A 20,346-nucleotide genomic window follows, 5' to 3' on the forward strand; every position below is an offset into this window, starting at 1 on the left:
CGGAATATAGCATATGGACTACTTCTACATTCGTTTTTGTTATTTTTGGAGCTTGACAGCCACTGGTCCTCGCCAAGGTTTTTTTCTCCTCCCTATGCTAGCATATTCTCCAGAACTGCTCTGTGTAAGGCATTGACATGTAAAAAGCTCTCTGAGCTTCTTATAATTACAGCCTGACAGCACACAGAGTCTCCACAAAGGTCTAATAATCAGAAGGAGATGATCAGAACCATGGTCTATGCCTCTGAAAAGCAGCACTGCTGAAATGTAATTAAAGTAGCCCAGCTTCTCCTGCAGGAGGTCACGCATACCATTCTCCTTCACCAGTTGACATGTGAATCTCACGCTGTTACACATCTGTATGGGTCACAGCTTTTAATGCAGCCTCTAAACATTTTGTTCAGCTTTATCCACTAAATCCACTGCACTACCGGAATGACAGTTTATGGTGATGTTTCTGTGATGGGTGGAGGGAGGTGTGCATAACCACCTTACACCCTTCAGTCGACCACAAGAATGGGTAGCTAATGTTAAAAAAGTGCAATAACTTCCCAAAGGCCTTATAAGGACAGATTGCGTAGGCTTGTGCACTTTGCAAGTAGTTTAGAACATAAGTGCATGACATATCAACATAAAGTTGAAACAAAAATTTAGTAAGTCTTTTGTGTTCCTTTGAGAGAATTTATAAGACCCGGTAATTTCAAAGAGCAACAATAAAAAAAGCCAATGCAAGGTTTTTATGTGTGGGTGTAGAAGTTAATCTAAGGTTTTGCATTCTCCCTGACATAATAATGGAACAAACCTTTTTTTCCCTACATCATTAAAATAATGCAATGAGTCACTCCTGCGGTCTTTGTAAATTGCTTTGGTAGGAAAGCATCTGCCAAATGCATGAATGTAAATATAAACACTGCTTACAGGTATAGTTGACATGAAATAATTTTCCTGTTGTGTTAAATGCTATACTCAATCTGAAGCAATTCTATACAATGTTGCTGCTTATTTTTATCATTGTTATGCATTCAGCATTTATAACCTCATGTTAATTGGGAAACAACATGGAAACTTTGCATATTTAGAACATCATTTGTCACATGGTAGAAGGGAGTGAATCTTGGGAGGTGTTGAAGGCATTCTTGAAAGTATGTATCCTATTCATACAAAAGTGTATATATGATATGTTTAAACTGTGACAGTCCACTTCAGACATTGTACTACTAACTATAACTTTGCAACTACATGTCAACTATCAGTCATTAGAGTATTACAAGACTGTCTGCTGAACACCTGCTAAGACTTTGTTTCAATGCAAAGGGAGGTATTTTCTTTTAAAGAATTCTCTGTTTAAGGACTACAACAAACGGCTGGTAGGGACTACAACAAGCTTCTTCCTGGGTTAGTGACTTCACTAACCCTAAAATTGACATAAACCCTGCCCCCAGGAACACGCAACAAAGGGGGTGAGGCCATGCTGGGCTGCTTTAGAGAAGAGGAAGAGTTGTTGTAGTAGAGTGTTGTTGCCATGCCATCATTTTACGCCGGACTGCTTCACAAACGAGGGTCAATTCAACGCTGGATTTGCACAAAAGATTAACATGACGGCACATGCTAGTCGAGGAGTTGAATGAACTCCACAGCAACTACATAAATTTATCCACATACCATTCAGAAACTTCCAGATGAATTCTAAAAGTTGTAACTTCTTCCTGAGTCTCTCCATCAGTGTCCAACTTGTCCTCGTTGTTGTTGAGCAACTGAAGCATGAGCTGTTAAAGCTCCGCCCTCTTCTGGAAAGGGGGCTGGGAGCAGCAGCATATTTGCATTTAAAGGGACACACACAAAAACGGCGTGTTTGAGCTATAAAAAAAAGCTATAATAGATGATCTGTGGGGTATTTTGAGATGAAATTTCACAGACACATTCTGGGGACACCAGAGACTTATATTACATCTTGTAAAAGGCGCATTATAGGTTCCCTTTAATGAAAGTCATTGAATAAGAATAATTTAAAATGAAGGCAAAATAAGTCCAAGACATGTTATGTTTTAAACAACCATACAGCAATATTACTATTGATCAAATATATTGATTTTTGATAGCTATAGAATTTACGTTCACAGAGGGAATATATTCATAACGGCAATCCAACTTTCTCAAATTTAATTCATATCCCCATAGTTTCTAGTTACTTTTTTTTTCAGCCACAGATTATTTATATTCTTGTTAACACATCACATTCCCGTAGTCATATGGGGAGAACAACCGGCAAGGCTGCCAATGAGATGGCTGATCTGTGGGATTTGAAGCGAACACAATAGGTGTTATGTGCTGAGAATCTAATCTTGTTGCTCAAGCCAGGATTTTCTCTTCTGTGGCTTTACAGAAGGCTGGGCGTTAACTAATTTTTACACCAAAAAATGCACAGCTTCCTTACCAAAGCAGCCTGTGCGCTTGGATATAATGGTCAATTTTTGGAAAGTACAGCTAAGCCTCTCACAATGTGGTGTAAGACTGATTAGAATTAATCTTTCTGTCATTTTTTTTTTTCTTTCAAAAATGCTGATTTGGTATTTGCTGATGGAGCCTGGATCTAAAATAAGCTACTTAGGCCTCTTGCTCCACTGTGTCACATTCAATCCATCCGACATGTCCAATTTACACTCGATAAACAGAACACAATTTGAATAAAACAGCAATATTTTCTTAAGTTATTACTGCCTGAAAAGGAAAAAATTGTGTTTTATATATTTATGCTACAGTCTGTTTCAGCTTTAGTGCTCCTTTTGCGCCTCTATAAATATGAAAAAACAGTCTCTTTTTGAATTCTGTTCGGCAATATAACAAGTTAGGACCACATACTGTTTTCTTGCTTATAAAACTATATAATTTCACTCTTTTAAGGTCTAGTGGCATATAACCCTGAGATTAACATCTCTTTAAACAGTTTCCCCACATTTATTCATGGAAAAAGTGGTTTTAAAATCATGTGCATTGGTTACACATGAAGCAATTAAGTTACATCAACAATTTCAGCAACAAAAGTTATGCTTTCAGTATTGCCTTATATGCCCCCCTCAGTCCCATTACAAACATCCAGACTCCTTCATCAACACCAAACCAGAAATATGTTTCTTTTAACTCATATTATACCTTATATTAATATTATTAAACTTGCTTTTATTATAATGATTCACTTTTAATCTAAAACCAGTCGATGTTGTGGGGAAAACAGGCTTAACAAGTAGGTTCCCTGTTCAGTTTTACCATCCCAATGGTGTTCAAATTGCATGATTTCCAGAGCAGACTTCCAGCAGGTCTATTAACAGATGTGATGGCTGATGAATGAGCGAGCAGAAATGAACATGACATTTAGAGAGAGCGGTAATAAAATGATGAGTGTGACTCAAACGTCATCTGTCTGAGCAGTATCAAAATTATGGCTCCTCTGAAAGTTTCACTTCCATCAGGAGGGGTAATGATATAACCCAGCCAACAGCTTTGACAAACCCGTGATCTCTTGAGGGAGAACAAGCGTACTGCAGCTTGCATTCGGAGCACCATAGTAAGATTATTAAAAGATTAGCTCTCTCTCAGATTTGTTGCAACATTCCCCATGTTATTTGTCACTTGCAGGATACAAAAAGCCTTTTGAAATGTTAAGAGAGCTGGTTTAAACCTGAATCATAATCTATAGAGCAGAAATGGATAAAAATCCTGAGGAAACACTACGATGACATAAAAAATAGATTTTTACATGAGCTTGCCTCCATAAAACTTGCTGCCATTAGGTTGGAATTGGCCTGACAACTTACCCAGAATTTAATAATTGATAGCTAAAACATTCCAAGTGGTTTTAGGGTGTTTCTAGGGTGTTTTAAGACATCACTAGGGCCCCATTAACACCTATTAATTAAGATGTGCTTTTGTCAATCCAATCGAAATAATGTTAAATAGGGGTATAAACGGGGTTCAAAAAGTTTTGAGCTTGTCTACTTTCAGTCACATTCGGAAAACACGAGACCACATTGCATTCGTATAAAACACTTGTGGTCAATGCGTTCAGAATTGTCAATCAACCACTGTACTAAACAATGCTTTCAACTTTGGTGGTTATGTGATGTTTTGGGTTGCAAGGTTTTCACAAAAAAAACCTGCCCAATTGCTACTCAAAACTAGCCCAAAATTAGCCCAATTGCATTTCAGGGGGGTCCCCCGGTAAAAAATCAGGTTCCGGGGGTAAAGTCTGCATTTTTGGTGGGGTTCCCCTGGTAAAATTTGCATTCCAGGGGTTAAATATCATGTTATTTTTAGGTCGCTTCAACCCGCGGTCATGAAAAATAACCCACGGCAACAGTGTTAAAGTAGCCCAATTCTGCTGGAAAACCATGGACTTGGCAACACTGCTTGCAATTTTTCATTCCTATTGTGACATATATTTGAGTGCAACGTCTTCTCAAACAAGAAAAAATGTAGGGCAAGACTTGATTTTGTCCATCAGGAATTGATTGGATCGTTGGATCATTGTGGTTTGCTATCGCGATGTCAGAGATTGGCCCTTGCGCCAATCTCTGACATCGTCAGAGAAGAGATGTTGCTGCAAGAGGGAGGGGAAGTTATTTTGATTACAAGGGCACATGAATAATAATAATAAAAAAAAGATGTGCACTGATAAATCATTTATAATAAATACTGCAATATTCCATGGATGATTTTGATTTCATGGTGACTTTAAGTATCCGATTAAAATAACAAGAGAAGCACGTACACATACAGGCACAAAACTTCAAGGAATCTTCAGTAGGCCTATGTCTGATATGAGCATGTGGTAACAGACCACATTAAACACATCGGTCTACTTAAAGGGTTAGTTCACCCAAAAATTTAAATAATGTCATGTATTACTCACCCTCATGCCATTCCACACCCGTAAAACCTTCATTAATCTTCGGAACACAAATTAAGATATTTTTGTTGAAATCCGATGGCTCAGGCCTGCATAGCCAGCAATGACATTTCCTCTCTCAAGATCCATTAATGTACTAAAAACATATTTAAATCGGTTCATGTGAATACAGTGGTTCAATATTAATATTATAAAGCGACGAGAATATTTTTGGTGCGCCAAAAAAACAAAATAACGACTTATATAGTGATGGCCGATTTCAAAACACTGCTTCAGGAAGCTTCGGAGCGTTATGAATCAGCGGTTCGGAGCGCCAAAGTCACGTGATTTCAGCAGTTTGGCGGTTTGACACGCATATTCATAACGCTCCGAGGATGAGTAATAAATTACATTATTTTCATTTTTGGGTGAACCCACCCTTTAATACAGGTACTTCACTAAAATAACTTAAAATTATGCTCGTAACGTCACATTTATGCTAAAATCCAAGTAGCCTGTGTTTGAGAGAGACAGGTCGCTTTCAGATCTGTTTTGTACGTAGCACAGTGGCAGTATTAGTTTAAATCCCATGTTTTGTTCAGATCTATAACCGCCATAATATCTTTGCCTAGCAAGCACTAATTAAAACTGACAGGAGATCCAAAGACTTTCATTATGGCAGTTTACAGGGTAAAGCATCTCTATTTTGTGTGGGTGAATGGCAGAATGTTTTGGGCTCGGATGTGAATACTGAAACAGACCGTGAAACAGATGCTTGCACTTAGCATGGAGAACCATCAAACCATCTGTTCAACAGGCCTGACAACAACTTTCCCAGCTTTTGCTGAAATACTGGCCTCTGGTGGTTTACTGTTGCCATGTGTACTATGAAGAACAGGAATTTTCACAATTTTTTTGCACATTTAAAAATGTGTAATCTGAAACCTACTTTGATTATTCTATTAACTTCTATGAACTATAGTGATTTTTCTTCCTTTCTTGAATTTAATTCTGTTTGTTTCCCAAGAATAAATGATTGTTTTGGAAAAAGTAATTGTTGCAGTACCTAACCTCTCCACATGGGTGTGACATAACACTGATAATCAAATATGAATGGTAGCCCTCAATGAATTTATAGAAGTCTAATGTACATTGTTTAATCTCCCCCTTTACTTTTGCTTTATTATGTTGGATGTGTGCATAAACCATGGTCGAGAGTGTTGTTATTGTTAACTAAAACTGTTAAAAATCATTTTGGTTAATTAAATAAGCTAAAATAAAATATAAATATTAAATGGAAAACTTTTAAAAATAAATTAAACCAAAAAAGAAATGTTTTAAAAACAAAAAAACTTATGAAAATGACAAAAGCACATAACAAATGACTAAAATTAAACTAATATTAAAATGGAAACTGAAAATATAAACATAAAAGCTTGTTTAAAATATAATAATATATAATAAATACTACAATAGTATACAAATAATACTAAAATAACTCTTGCACATAAATTACGGTAACAATGCAACAATGATAACATCTATAGCAGATGTACTTTACCTTTGACTAATATTGTGAACATCTTAAGTTTTTCAGTTGATAATCAGCCACTTCCCTTGAACTCAACTTGGCTTTGGTAGAATAAGTGTGATGTTGTAAAGTTGTTTTGGATGGAAAATCTACAAAAATGATGCAATAAGAAAAAATTTGTTTAAATTAGTTGCACTTTATGATCATCAGAGTGAATCTCTTCTTTTTATTTACGTGTGGAAATGTAGAATCTGCAATGTAACTGTCATTAATAACAGCAAATGTGGTTTAGTATTTGTGTTCAAATGGTACTGTCAGATTAAATGCTCAACAACTGTAATATGCAATGCATCATAATGGCTCCTTGAGTGCTCTTGCTCTTGTAAATCTTGAAATCAAGTCTCTAGAGACTTCAGTTCATGGCTGACAGCATTACCATCACTTGAAGCAGATTAATAGTCTGTGCAGTTGACAAGTTGTGACGCAAGTTGCTTACAGAGCCACTTTACACCCCTTTATCTATCACCACGTCTAAAGGCTGACTGCATATCACAACTAAGCTGCTAACAGGCCCTTAAATTTGACCTTATCCCATCACATCATCTTTTGATTTAGAGACAACTTCATACACTCGGTAGTGACTCATAATGTCACTCAGAGAGACTAGTGTCAAGATAATACGAGTAGTGCAAGAACAGTGGCACTTTTTATCAGAGCGTCACCCAAGGCCGGCTCCGACATGTTTGGCAATTGCATCCATGGCGTGCAATGCTTCTTGGCAGCCACCCAACAACCGAGACGCTCCAGCTACACTGTTGATACCCAATCAGCCGCTTACGCAAGCCTTTGTGAAGTCATAACAGAGGGGCGGAGTTACCTGACTCTCAGGTCAAACTGCACATTGAGTTTTCTCTTTCAGTCTGTCTTGAATTTAGTACAAAAGGACATTTTATTGCTGCCAGTTGCTAAAGTTCCCTTTTGAAAAAGAGGTACATTTTAGCATAGTTTTAAAAAAGTACTCAAAATATTTTTTTACATGCTTGAGCAGAATTTAAGTACTTGTAACTTGTATGCCTTGTATTTAAATAATTTTTAAATTACACATTTGTAATAATGAAGTTCAAGTTTTAGGACATTTAAAATATTTTAAAGTCCCCCTGTGGAAAAAAAAATCACGTTTTTAATGTTGTTTATATGTCTATGTGGTGTTTTTAATATGCTTTAAGACAAACCATGTGCAAATTCATAAGTCAACACCATTGCTGAGTATTTTCTCTTTAAAACTGCAGCGAATCAAAGACAGTCTCAAAAATGTGGTTTGAAATCGCTGGTGTTTCTTATGTCACAAACTACCTTGTAACCAATCACGTCAAGGTGCCGGCAGACTTTAGCATATCATTAACTATGACCGATCAAGGGAGTCTCAAGAGAAGGTTATCCCGGTATATTTTTTCTGTTGATATGAAAAATCGGGTAGAGCAATATAACGGGTGTAAGATGTATATTGCGATGTTATGATAAATATGCCTTTCTCCTGACACTTACGTTCTAAGGTGTTCAAAGTGTCTCTAAGGATACTGATTTTTAGAAGACAGCTGCCTGACTCACGAATGGTAATATGGTTTGTGTAACATTAGCAACACATTATTAGCTGTTTGATAACGTAGTCAAGCAAAAGGCAAATCATTAATTAATTGTCCGACGTTGTAAAGAGCGATACCAGATCTTTGTCGAGCTCGTGCGTATGAGTGGAGGCGGGGCTAAGTAGCATATTCATAGATCTGCGTATACTATATGAAGCAAGGGTGTAGAGTTACATTGTTCATTATTCATGGAAAAAACGTTTAAATGTTATTTTGTTGTTCAAAGATGAGTTTAAGGGATAAAATTATTGACTACAGGGGGACTTTAAATGTTAGGCATATATTGAATTACACTACAATTAAAATTACAATCATGGACTTTACGTGTGTTAGTCAACTCAGCAAAACAAGTGTACTTCCTTAAAAGTGTACTTAATGAGTGTTAAGAAAGTGTACTTTCTTTAAGTACTCTTAGTTCACTCCAAAATTAAAGGATTTCATTAATATATTATCTGCAAGTACAGTTTTAGTATTCTTTTAAGATTTGAAGTATACTACAAGTGCACATCCAATACAATTAAGCACACTTCTTTTTCATAAGGGTAATCTTTAGGCTTTAAGAACATTTTTAGAGATTTCTGATGATCTAGATATTGAAAAAGACATCACAAGGAATGCACTTTGCTACAATTTTGCTTCATACAAAAGTTATGCTTTTTCACAGAATGCACCACAGATGTAAATAAGAGAGTAATTTTTATTCAATTTTGTTCACACACTTAACATGTACATATTTACACATACTCATTTGTACAATGAATTTTAACTGTTAAACCCTCATGGTCAAGCCTTGGGGTTTGTGTCACAAATACATAATTCACAGTGCAATATGAACTCTGTGCACTCGTGTCAGCTTTCCCCATGTGCTGCATGCATGAGACAGACATTTTGCATCCCCTCCAGCCTTTGCTTATAAAGAGCCTTTCAGAAACCATAAACGTCGCATATCTCCATTATGCTTGGATTCAGAGGTAACATACAACCCCCAACACGAGGGAAGTAGAAAACAGAGCTAGGACACTCTACTCTTACAGTAGTGCTATTATAGTACTGTTCTCTTTTCTTTACAGTGAGAGTGAAGATACGCATACGTAGTCATACTGAGGTTCATAGCCCTTTCCTCTTCATTACACCAACGCCCAGCTGTTGAGTCATCTTATATCTTACCCGCAGTATGAACTGGCCTGCCATACTGAAGTCTCATGCTTTTATGAGGATCACTTGGATTCAAGTAAGGAAACTGTGACTAGAACGCTTATAGATCAAGATACAGCAGGATGAATGAACACTTTGTATCTATCTGTAACTGTTTGTATCTGTCCTGAGATTCATCCTGAACATTTATTGGAAATTCACTGAATTTAAGAATCTGTATGACACAGAGTATTAAGGGTCAATAACTGACATTTAACGTTTGAACGACCCTTCTGTACAGTTTGGCATTTCTGAGAGATGTATAGGTTAGGCTATCGCAAATAAGAAAAGTACCACCTAAAAGAAAATGAAGAAATCAATTATCAATTTATTCCTTCCTTCGTTATATTTTTAAGTGGCAAATTTAGTCCTCCATATGTATGTGAGTGATTCCATTCTCCTCCTATCAAAGGAGACTTGTACCTTTGGTGCTGCAGTATCCAGTGGGTGAGTCAACCCGCACGGTTCGTTTTGACAGTATAAGAGTGAAGCCACAGGTTTGGCCCATAGGGTTAGTCACCGTGCTGACATTCTCACTTCTCACATTCTCTCATTATTAGGTGACCCATAATGCCCAGTCTCATTCACGTCATACAGCACAAGAATGGTTCACTAGCACCAAACGACTTCAAAACACACTGGCTGTTGTGCGCACTGTCCTTAAAGCTGACGTAGATGATACAGTACTTTGAGTGAGTGTATACTTCTGAATCTATTACAAAATCTGTATAATAAACCAACTAATAAAAAAACCCACCAAGATAACAAACAGTTTTGGTCCATATTCAAGCTATATTGGTTTCCTCAGGAGAAAAGATCCTCACCCTGCTCCATTTCTATCTGGGGCACTGTCTGTTCTCTGAGGTTGACTTCCTGTTCTGCATTTCCTGTGTCCAGCGTGTTGCCATTGAACCATGGGTGAATGAGGACCTCTGCGGTGGTCAGTCTCTCGCTGGGGTCCTTTCTGAGCAGACTGCGAAGTAGGCAGCGCGCCCTTAAAGACAGCCCATCGGGAAGGCAATATGTGCCCCGTCGAATCTTAGAGAAAAGGGTTGCGGGGTCCGGGTCGTGGAAAGGGTAGCGGCCCACCAAAATTGTGTACAGCATGACGCCGAGGCTCCACGCATCCGCCTGCTTGCCTGAGTAACACCCTCCGCCATTTAAAATCTCCGGACTCACATACGCAGGGCAGCCGTGCGTGTCGAACATCAAGTCGTCCTCTCCGCACAGAATATGGCAGTCCTCCAGACCCTCTAATTTCAAATGGCTCCTAAAAACAAACACATCATGGTTAGTACAACCAGTCACATAAGAGTTGTTGTGTTGTGGCTGTGAAGAATATCATATGACTGGTTTATACAGTCCATTTAGAATCAGTAACATTAGACCAATGATTAGGTCAACTCTACAGATGTTTTTTTACATTTTCTACATGATTTTGGTGTTAAACCTGTGGAGTTTTGCAGAATAAGCTGGGGGTGGTTTCACCCAATTTTTAAGTTGGTGTTAAAGTGGTTTGCCACTTTACGTGGCGGTCTTAAGCAGAACTGGTATTAATGCAATCTGTCCTAACCTGTGGAAATGAACCACATGTAATTTGCATGCTCCTGATCACACTTGTTATTCTACTGTATAATGCAGAGGGTTTCAAACTGGAATTCAGGAACCCTCAGGAAGCCGCAAAGGGGTCTATGTAACTTTTGAGAGAGAGAAAAAAAATATATATATAGTACCGTTCAAATGTTTGGGGTGGGTACGATTTTTTAATACTTTTGAAAAAAGTCTCTTTTTTGGATCAAAAATACAGTAAAAACAGTAATATTGTGAAATATTATACATTTTAAAAATATAGCCGCAAGCAGCCATTAACGAGCCAAGCACAAAGAAGCAAGCAAGAAGTAAAATCATCAATAAAATATAACATTTTATTTCATATACTTTTTTGTAGTTAGTGGCAATTTAATATTTTGTTCATTTATAGCGCCACCAACAGGCGCAATTCCACCACTTTTTTATGTGTCCTCAGAGTGTGCCCATAAATAAGTGTCAAATCTGGTGAAAATATCTCATTTCGTTTAGGAGTTATAGACATGTATATGTATGAGTACATAAAAATGACCCATGCACGACTTTGATTGCATTTCATTTTTTTGCCACTTACTATCAAAATTTTGGCATTTGGGCTTTAAAGTATAGCCAACGACCTATGTTTCTGAATTTCCTATGGTGGTTTCGTCTCCATTAGACTAAATGTTTTAAAGATATTTGCGAATGTTGTTTTAACGCTTCACCACTAGGTGGTGCTGTTTTGAAACTTCTCAGGCTCCTTCAGGGCATTGTGCTGAAGACCCATACCGAGTTTTGCAATGATATGCTAATGCGTTAAAAAAATACAGTATTTTGCTACAAAATGTAAAATGGCTGACACCCAAAATGGCCGCTATGGTAAAATTGGATATCATTCAACTCGGCATGCTAAATCTAACAAGACCAGTTTTATCATTTTTGGCCAAACCTTTTGGCCAAATTCTAAGCAAAAATACCCATTTTTGCTATCTCTGGACCAGTAGGTGATGCTGTGTTATTAGCGTAAACATGAGTGAAAGTTTGGACAAGTGGTGGCGCTAAAGAGTTTCTACAGACACCAAATTTGCTGTAGTTAATGTTGGGACTGTCCTCTATCAGTGTGCCAATTTTCATAACTTTCCTGCAAGCGGTTCTATGTGCTGCCATAAACTCCTAGAGCGGAATAATAATAATAATAATAATAATAATAATACGAACACCAACGAATACAGCAGGTGTCATCGTACCTTCCGCGCTTGGCCCCTAATAACCATTTTCTATTTCAATATATTTTAAAATTGAAATTTATTCCTGTGATGTCAAAGCTGAATTTTCAGCATCATTACTCCAATCTTCCGTGTCACATGTTTCTTCAGAAATCATTCATATATGCTGATTTGCTTCTCAAGAAAAAAGTTCTTATTATCAATGTTAAAATCACTTGTGCTTCTTCGTGATACATTTTCTTTTCTTTTAGGATTCTTTGTTGAATAAAAAGTTCAAAAGAACAGTATTTATTTGAAATAGAAATCTTTTGACATCATAAATGTCTTTTTTGATCAATTTATGCTGAATAAATCTTGTGTTACACTCTTAACAATAGTTGAAAGCATAATCAAATTAGACAAAATATCACACAAGGGGTGGAGTATGTTTATAATTCTGTAAACAACAAGCTATCCGGTTCTGCGGAAATCTACGTAGTTTTCTGCAGAGCTCTGTGGGCACAGATTCCACGTAAGCCTGCCGATGATGGATTTAGTATCTTGAATAAATTTGCTCTTCCATTGCTAAACAAAGTGATGTATTGAAGCCTTCCTTCATTGTGCATCGAGCTGAAATAACTCTCCGTCACTTTTGTTGAGCTCACAGATTGCAGTGCATGTAAATCACAGAAAAGACAGCCACACTAAGTGGTCTGACCCTCAAACGGGCGCTACTACAACAAATAAAGGACGGAGCCTCATCTAATTACGACCTTCGTTTAAACAAAAGCGTGCACGAGAGTTTCCACAATGCACGCACATAAAATAAACACACTTCCTCTCTCTGAAGCGCTCTGTAATGTATTCTTGTAAACTCTGGGCTAAGTTTAGCTCAATTTCCAATAGGAAACAAATCCCCTACTACTCTAGGAATATCCCTGTGGACATTAAAAGAAGAGCTGATGACCCATGAGTCTGTGGTATCCCTGTCAGTAAAACATGAGCTGCTCTGCATGCTATTGTGTTTCATCACTAGCTATCAGCCTCAGTTTGGGGGGTTTGTAGATGACACAACAGCATTCTGCCAGAGAGGTGGAGAGAATGAGTCATAGTCCCGTGTGTGTGTGTGTGTGTGACAGACAGAGAGACTGAGGACAAATGAGTGCACTGCGCTGTGCTGCAGGTCTACTGTGTTCTTCCTGCACCTGTGCCGTACGCTCATGGCATCTGGCAGTGCCTTATTACCCACGAACAGCGCTGTTACATCAGTGACGCACAAACGGCCCCTGCCCAGCCAGCCTGTGCGTGTCTGTGTGTGCGTTTCACAATCTAACTACAGACGCATTCCAGGTCAGTGAGCGTCTTTGTGTATGCGATCACACACTGTATCTCTGCGTTATCGCAGTTTCGACCTTTTTGTTGCTTATCCATCACTCATCATTACCGCATTTCGCAAAAGCTATTCCAGCTATGGTAATTTGCATTCGTCCTGCGGAAAGATACAGTGTCTCTGTGTAAGAAGAGCAGGTTTGCATAACCTGTCACCACGCTGATTGGTGCCAAACAAAGTGAAAGAAAAAATTCTTTGCGCTTTAAATGTCAGCATACCCTGGTTACGTCTGCGCTAGATGTGTGTGCCAGTCCAGACCGCCAGTCTGCCAGTGTCGCAATGGCCACAGCCGGCACTCCTCACCTATGAGCCGGAGCGGAGCATGGAGCGTGGGGTATGATCCTGAATGGCGAGTTTCCCCTCTGTATGCATTGCTATGACTCATCTTGCTGCACCCGTTGGCTGCTATGAGAGAAGGGTGACTATGTCCTCTTACACTTACTTGTCTACTTCCATTCGCTCAAATTAAAACCAATGCCCAAAGGTCAGGCGTAAAATGTTGCCCCAGAAATAACAAATCTACTATGTACTGAGGGATGTGAAAAACAACATATTTGCTAAATCAGCTAGTCGGTGGGTTGCTTGATAGACTAGTTGACTAATTGGTTTTAAGGAAGCCCTGTATAACTAGGTGAGTTTTGAGTTCACTTGACCCCAAATGGATGCATTTCTTAGGGGGCATTTACACACACAGACACAATGTAATACAGCAGAATGCAGGAAACCCAAGTATAAACTGGATTATTTTGACTCACCATCTTAAAAGCATAACGTTTCCAAGAGATTTTTACTGTGCAAAACCGTCTAACAGCAAAAGTGCAGCATGCTAATTAAAGGATCTCTGTTAAAATATAAAAAGTCATATTTTATATTTAAAAGTTTTTTTTTATATATATTTATCAATTTTTTAAGTAATATTTTATGAAAATAAATAGATTATATAAAATAATATTTAATAAAATATATATAAAAATATAAAAAGTAATATTTTATACATAAAACTAATATTTTATATATAAAACTTTTGTTTACTTTTTTATTTTACATTTTTTATGACTAATATTTTATATAAAATAATATTTAATAAAATATATAAAAAGAAATATGTTTATTTAAAAAGGTTTATTTAATTTGTTTAAAAATTATTATTATTTATATACAATATATAGTAAAATAAGATATATACTGTATATATTTATATATGTATGTATATACAAAGTAATATTTTATGTTTTTATTTTATATAATTTACATATAAAATATAATTATATAGATATAATATATATTATTGTATTATATGTATATATATATATATATATAATTATATAATTTTATTTTTTATAAGAAATATTTTATATAATATTTAATAAAATATATAAAAAGAAATGTTTATATAAAAAGGTGTATTCATTTAATTTGTTTTAAAATTATTATTATTATTTATATACAATATATAGTAAAATAAGATATATACTGTGTGTATATATCAAAGTAATATTTTATATATGTTTTTATATTTATATAATGTATATATAAAATATATATATATATAATTTTATTTTTTATAAGAAATATTTTATATAAAAGGTATTATATGTAATAAACATATAAAAAGAAATATCAAAAGTAATATAGATCGATAAACAGACAGACAGACATACAGATACTGGTAGGTAGGTTAGCCAGCTCCAGCATGTTCCCTTCACTGGGGACCATGGATAAAAATGTTTGGATTTAGGTCATTTGCTTTTTATATATAATTCACATACGTAATTCAGACTCTCATTTTCAACAGAAAAATCTCTGACATAGGTCTAGAGGTCTCATTCCTCTTACAGAGAAACATGAGTAAGTGAGTGTTAATAGGTTTGTTCCATTGAATCTTTAGGGAAGCAGCACTAATCACCTGCAATGTGTCACATTGCTGTGAGGAAGCGAAAACTGAATGAAAGTAGAACTGACACTATTCACCCAGTATAACACTGCTGCTGTCACAGCACTGATACATGAGGTACAGTACTGCACCTGGCTTGCCCAAAAAAAACTCCTGCTTTCACACACACACTCGCAAACTGTAACTCTCACCTTTTCTCGTCTGAGAACACAAACTTGCGAAGCTTGAGGTCCCCCAAAACGACGCCAACCTGGTGGCAGTGGTTCACTGCAGACACCACCTGGTAGAAAAGCTTGGAAGCCAGATCTTCAGGAAGCCTCTTGTTGCTTTTTACAAAGGTGTGCATGTCGCCAAAATCCTTCTCCTGGAATACATAGGCTTTGCACTCCCCAAGAACTATGTCTTTGATCTGTGCAATGTTCTTATGACTTGACAGCATGCTGTAGGCTCTTATTTTCTCCTGATATTGGCCCATATCAAACACCTGCAGATGGCAATAAAAAATGAGTTCAGTTATAACATAAGACAACTACAACTGTGACCTGATAAAGTCAGTTCACTGGAGGTAAATAAAGGTTATACTGTAAGATTCAAACACAAACATGCTATAAAAACTTGAATATCTTGTGAAGTTTGTGGCAGCGATAATCATGCACATTCTTTTTGAGTGTCATGTCAGCCCCATACGTCTGACTCAGATGCTGGTGCATTTGAAAATACTTGATAAAGATCCACAAGACATATCAAAAATTTGATAGCATCCCTGTAACCTGCACAGAGATTCTGATAGCCATTCCCCACTGAAAGTGTAAAATTATTTATATGCTTCAACATTTTTAATGTGTAAAAAACAGATTGTGATCATACATGCAATTGTTTGCAAAAGTCCTGCAGTATAAACCTACAATAGCATATATATATATATATATATATATATATATATATATATATATTATACTTTATTTTGGTTATGTATTGGTTATGTATTATTATTGCTGAAACGTTTAAATAAATCACTTTATTTTTTTTTTTTAACTAAAACTTGGTCTCAGGGGGATAAAGACGTGATAACGAAAGGACTTATATGGGTCATGTACATTATAGTTTGCAGTGGTTTACCTTGCAGAGCAGTTCCTCTCCTGTGTCCATGTCTAAAGCGCTGTGCACCCCCGGTCGGTCGGTCAGGGGCACTAGCAGGAATTGGCCGATGCGAGCGGGACCCTGATGGGCTGAGGTGACGCTCAGAGGCGCTCCGCTCACCGGAGATCCCGGCGAGGAACCCAGGAGACCAGCATCAGCCGAAGGCTCGCTGAGCCGCGGACATCTGGTCACGGGCTCGTCTGTGTCAAAGCGCTTGTGTCCGTGTCTTCCCGGTACCGGATTATGAATCCACTGCACACTCATTCTTACAAACTACAGTAGTTGAAACTGATATTAGCTACCGGACTGATCCGACGGATTTCACGAAAGCATATTCCAGAAAAGGATCTGTGCACTGCGCTGCAAAAGCAAAAAAAGATCCTATTTACTCGTCAATTAATGTGAAATGCAAAAAAAGGTGTTTGTATCATAGGTTTGCAGTTTCGCTTATCCATTGTTTTTCAGTTTTTTTTGCATTAGTCCGCTGAAGCTTTTTGGACAACATTGAAGCCCAAGAGAGGAGATACTGTATGAAGTAGCTGTGTGGTGTGAAATATTCCCGGTGAGTAGCTAGATCTGAACCCGAGAGAAGGGCTGTCTGACTCACTGAACTACTGATGCTGTTTTCTGAGCTTTACTTTCAGCTGATGTCCGATTCGTGCGAGTCGGTTCTTTTGAATGATTAATTTGAACCGACTTGCAAGATTCGTTTAATCATTCCACTGAATGGGAGAAGCTTGGCAGTAAAACTGTGAGGTGGGTGACATGTTACATTCATAAACAACACGATAAAACAGCGATAACATCGACAATTAGCCTAACTAAAATGTGTTTCTCTTCATAAATAGCATATAATGTCGCGCACGATAGCCTACTTGAGCAGACAAGAAGCATTGAATCGTTTTTATTCAGTACTTCGTCCGAACGAAACGATTCGTTTCAAATGAATCGGACTTCTCAATGCTGGAACTCCGCCCGGTTCAGACTCTCTCTAGTGACACATTCATTGCAGTCTCGACGATTGAGCAATCGCCACATGCCATTCACCTTCCATATGAATAGTAAAGCGCTAGTTTAATCAACTTTCCATTCCCCTCAGCAGTCAAAGCTGCACGCAAAGCGTTTTAAGTAACACTTATGCAAAACTGATGCCTTGTATTCTTTACAAATGTGTTTACACCAAATGTTTGGCATTGTGAAATCCAAGGAAGTTGCATTCATATTTTTCATTCTTCATCAAAACACATGGCTAGGCAATGATTAACTTATTTCGACATTCAGGGCCCAGGGGGGGCTATGTTGTGCTCATTAGTGTACTGCACTATTCATGTGTTTATTTTTACAGGTATGTTTAAGGTGTATCATCTTTCTGCAAATAGGCTATGTCAACCATAATGACATTTATCGTGCTTAGCTAAAAAAAGCCTGTGTGTGAGGAATCGGTCGGTTTGTACTCTATATTTGCAGTTCATATTTGTTAATGCACTGATGAGTCATCGCCATAAAGAGAAAGACAAGGGAGTGGTGGTGGTGCCCTTTGTAGAATAACCATAGATTTTCTAAGAAGGAGATGTTTGTTTAAATTAAATGTACAAAGAGCAGGAAAGCATATGTCTATGACGCACAAAATAAGTTTGTGTCATTCGGCATATTAGCATACCTCGACAAATAGTTTACTAGCCTTCAGGCCACACAAGACAGCAACTCCCACATTGCGTTTGAAACAAAATAAAATCTGATGCAGTTCTTAATCGGCCGCATATGGCTGTATGTCCCACACAGACTATTGAGTAAGACACTATTGGAACCTTTGTCCCCGTTGCATTGGTTGTGACCGCTCTTAATTTGGAAGGGTGTAATTGAACGAGCACCTGTTTCAGACAGAAAAAGAAAGCCCTGTTTAGAATAGACTCAAGGGAATGTGGACTGTTTTTGATTCTTAAAATACCACATTGTAATTTTTCAGTGTTAATGAGAAAGATAAATGAGTGTTTTGTGGGCTAATGATCAAAGTCTGAAATAAAAGACAAATAAAAGCATTCAGAGGTGATGCAGAGTATTTCAGGTTCCTGCAGTTCCAAAAAAGAAGTGTGGAATATTTCAGTACACATTGTTCCTGTCCTGGTTGCCTGAATTCGTGACAGCGTATAATAGATGCTTCGGCTGCGGCCTGCAGGTTTGGAGTTCAAACATGGTCGGATTGAGGATTTAACATTAAAGACGGATTATTTTTAGCAAACATGTTTTCTTTGACTGTAAAATATCTCTTTGATGACTCAGTATCTGATGTGTGCATTTGTCATGCTGTTAAGCAGGAACAGAACAGGTTTTCTGCGCTTCCTCTCCCTTGAGAGTAAAACACCCTCTCCATGGGAAATATCTACTTCTCCTTTGTTATGACATAAACAGGTGTCACTGAGACCACACTGGACGGTATTTGTGTTATGTTTGCATGTGATTCAGAGAACATGGCTATTTGAGGTCATTCTCGCTTGAGAGCCCTAACAGGGCTCTTTTCCACTGTAATTAGCTGACTCATTGCCAGTAGCAAAGACAAAGCAAACTGATCGTCTGTACACTGAACATCTCATCCAGGAACAGGTGTACATTCTCCTTAGACGTTTGCACACACATCGGCTGGTTTAGGGGGAAAAAAAGGTGAATCCTTGACGGGAAGGCTACATCATAATTGTGGCTGAACTTTAACCATGCATATATGACTGTCAAAAGCAATCATGAAATAGGGAAGTTCTGAGTACTACACATGGTCCAAAAGGTGTAAAGTCAGTAATAGTTTACCGCACAAGAAAAACATTTCAGTCATTTCAGATAAGGCTATCTGTGGAAGTCCATTTCTGCCTCAGTGTAAAAAATAAAACAGGCAGATGTGAGATAAGATTTAAAATAAGAAATAAAGTTGCATTTGTGAGATTTAAAGGGATACCCGTGTGAAAAAGAAGTGCACTTAATTGTACTGAATGTGTGCTTGTAGTGTATTTCAACTCTTTAAAGGTATATTTAAAAAAAAAAAAAAAAAACTGTACTTGCAGATAATATTACTAAAAAAGGCCACTTTCATGACTAAGTTTCTTAACACATAAAAAAGTAACATCAAATTAAAAGTTTTACCTTAAAGTACATTTTAAATCAGTATGTTTTAATAATATTTGTTCATGCTTTGAAGAAATACACTTATTTAGATGTGTTGACTAGCATATTAAAGAACATAAAGTAGGCCTACTTGATTATAATTTTAACTGTTATTCAGTTATTGCATTAAAGTGATAGTTCACCCAAAAATGAAAATTCTGTCATCATTTACTTCCCCTCAAGTAGTTTCAAACCTGTATGAATTTCTTTGTTCTGCTGAACACAAAGGAAGATATTTGGTAAAATGTCAGTAACCAAACAGATCTCGCCCCTCACTGACTACTATAGTATTTATTTTCCCTACTATTAAGTGAGGGGCGAGATCTGTTTGGTTACTGACATTCTTCCAAATATCTTCTTTTGTGTACACTGTAAAAATTATTTTCATGATTTGTTATCACAACATTTTTTTCTTTTGTCAAACCAACTTAAATAATTAATGTTCAGATATAATATTTTTGACTTTCTGTTGATTAAATCAATCACCTTCACTGTATTAACTCAAATTTGTAATTTAAATGAACTCAAAATTATAAGGCAACCGGATAATTTACTCTTTTCCAACAATTATTTTTTTACAGTGTATAGCAGAACAAAGAAATTCATACAGGTTTGGATGAGGGGGAAGGCATTTTTGGATGAACTATCCCTTTAAATTTAATTTTAAATGTACTAAACTGCAACTTTATTATTACAAATGTGAAATTACAAATAAATTTAATTATATATCATTCAAGTTTCAATAGAAATG

At 37.0% G+C, this 20,346-nt stretch overlaps 1 protein-coding gene across 1 annotated transcript; it reads right to left on the reverse strand.

Annotated features, from left to right (window-relative positions):
• Positions 1-8,735: 8,735 nt before the first annotated feature.
• trib1 (tribbles pseudokinase 1) lies at positions 8,736-17,064 on the reverse strand. The gene is made up of 3 exons (XM_051873412.1): positions 16,425-17,064; positions 15,497-15,789; positions 8,736-10,520 (listed from the first exon to the last, which is right to left on the reverse strand). The coding sequence occupies exons 1-3, from the start codon at positions 16,707-16,709 to the stop codon at positions 10,055-10,057; spliced, it is 1,044 nt and encodes a 347-aa protein (XP_051729372.1). The 5' UTR covers positions 16,710-17,064; the 3' UTR covers positions 8,736-10,054.
• Between the last annotated feature and the right edge of the window lie 3,282 nt (positions 17,065-20,346).

The sequence above is a fragment of the Ctenopharyngodon idella genome, chromosome 19, assembly GCF_019924925.1.
Source record: "Ctenopharyngodon idella isolate HZGC_01 chromosome 19, HZGC01, whole genome shotgun sequence".
NCBI lineage: Eukaryota > Metazoa > Chordata > Actinopteri > Cypriniformes > Xenocyprididae > Ctenopharyngodon > Ctenopharyngodon idella.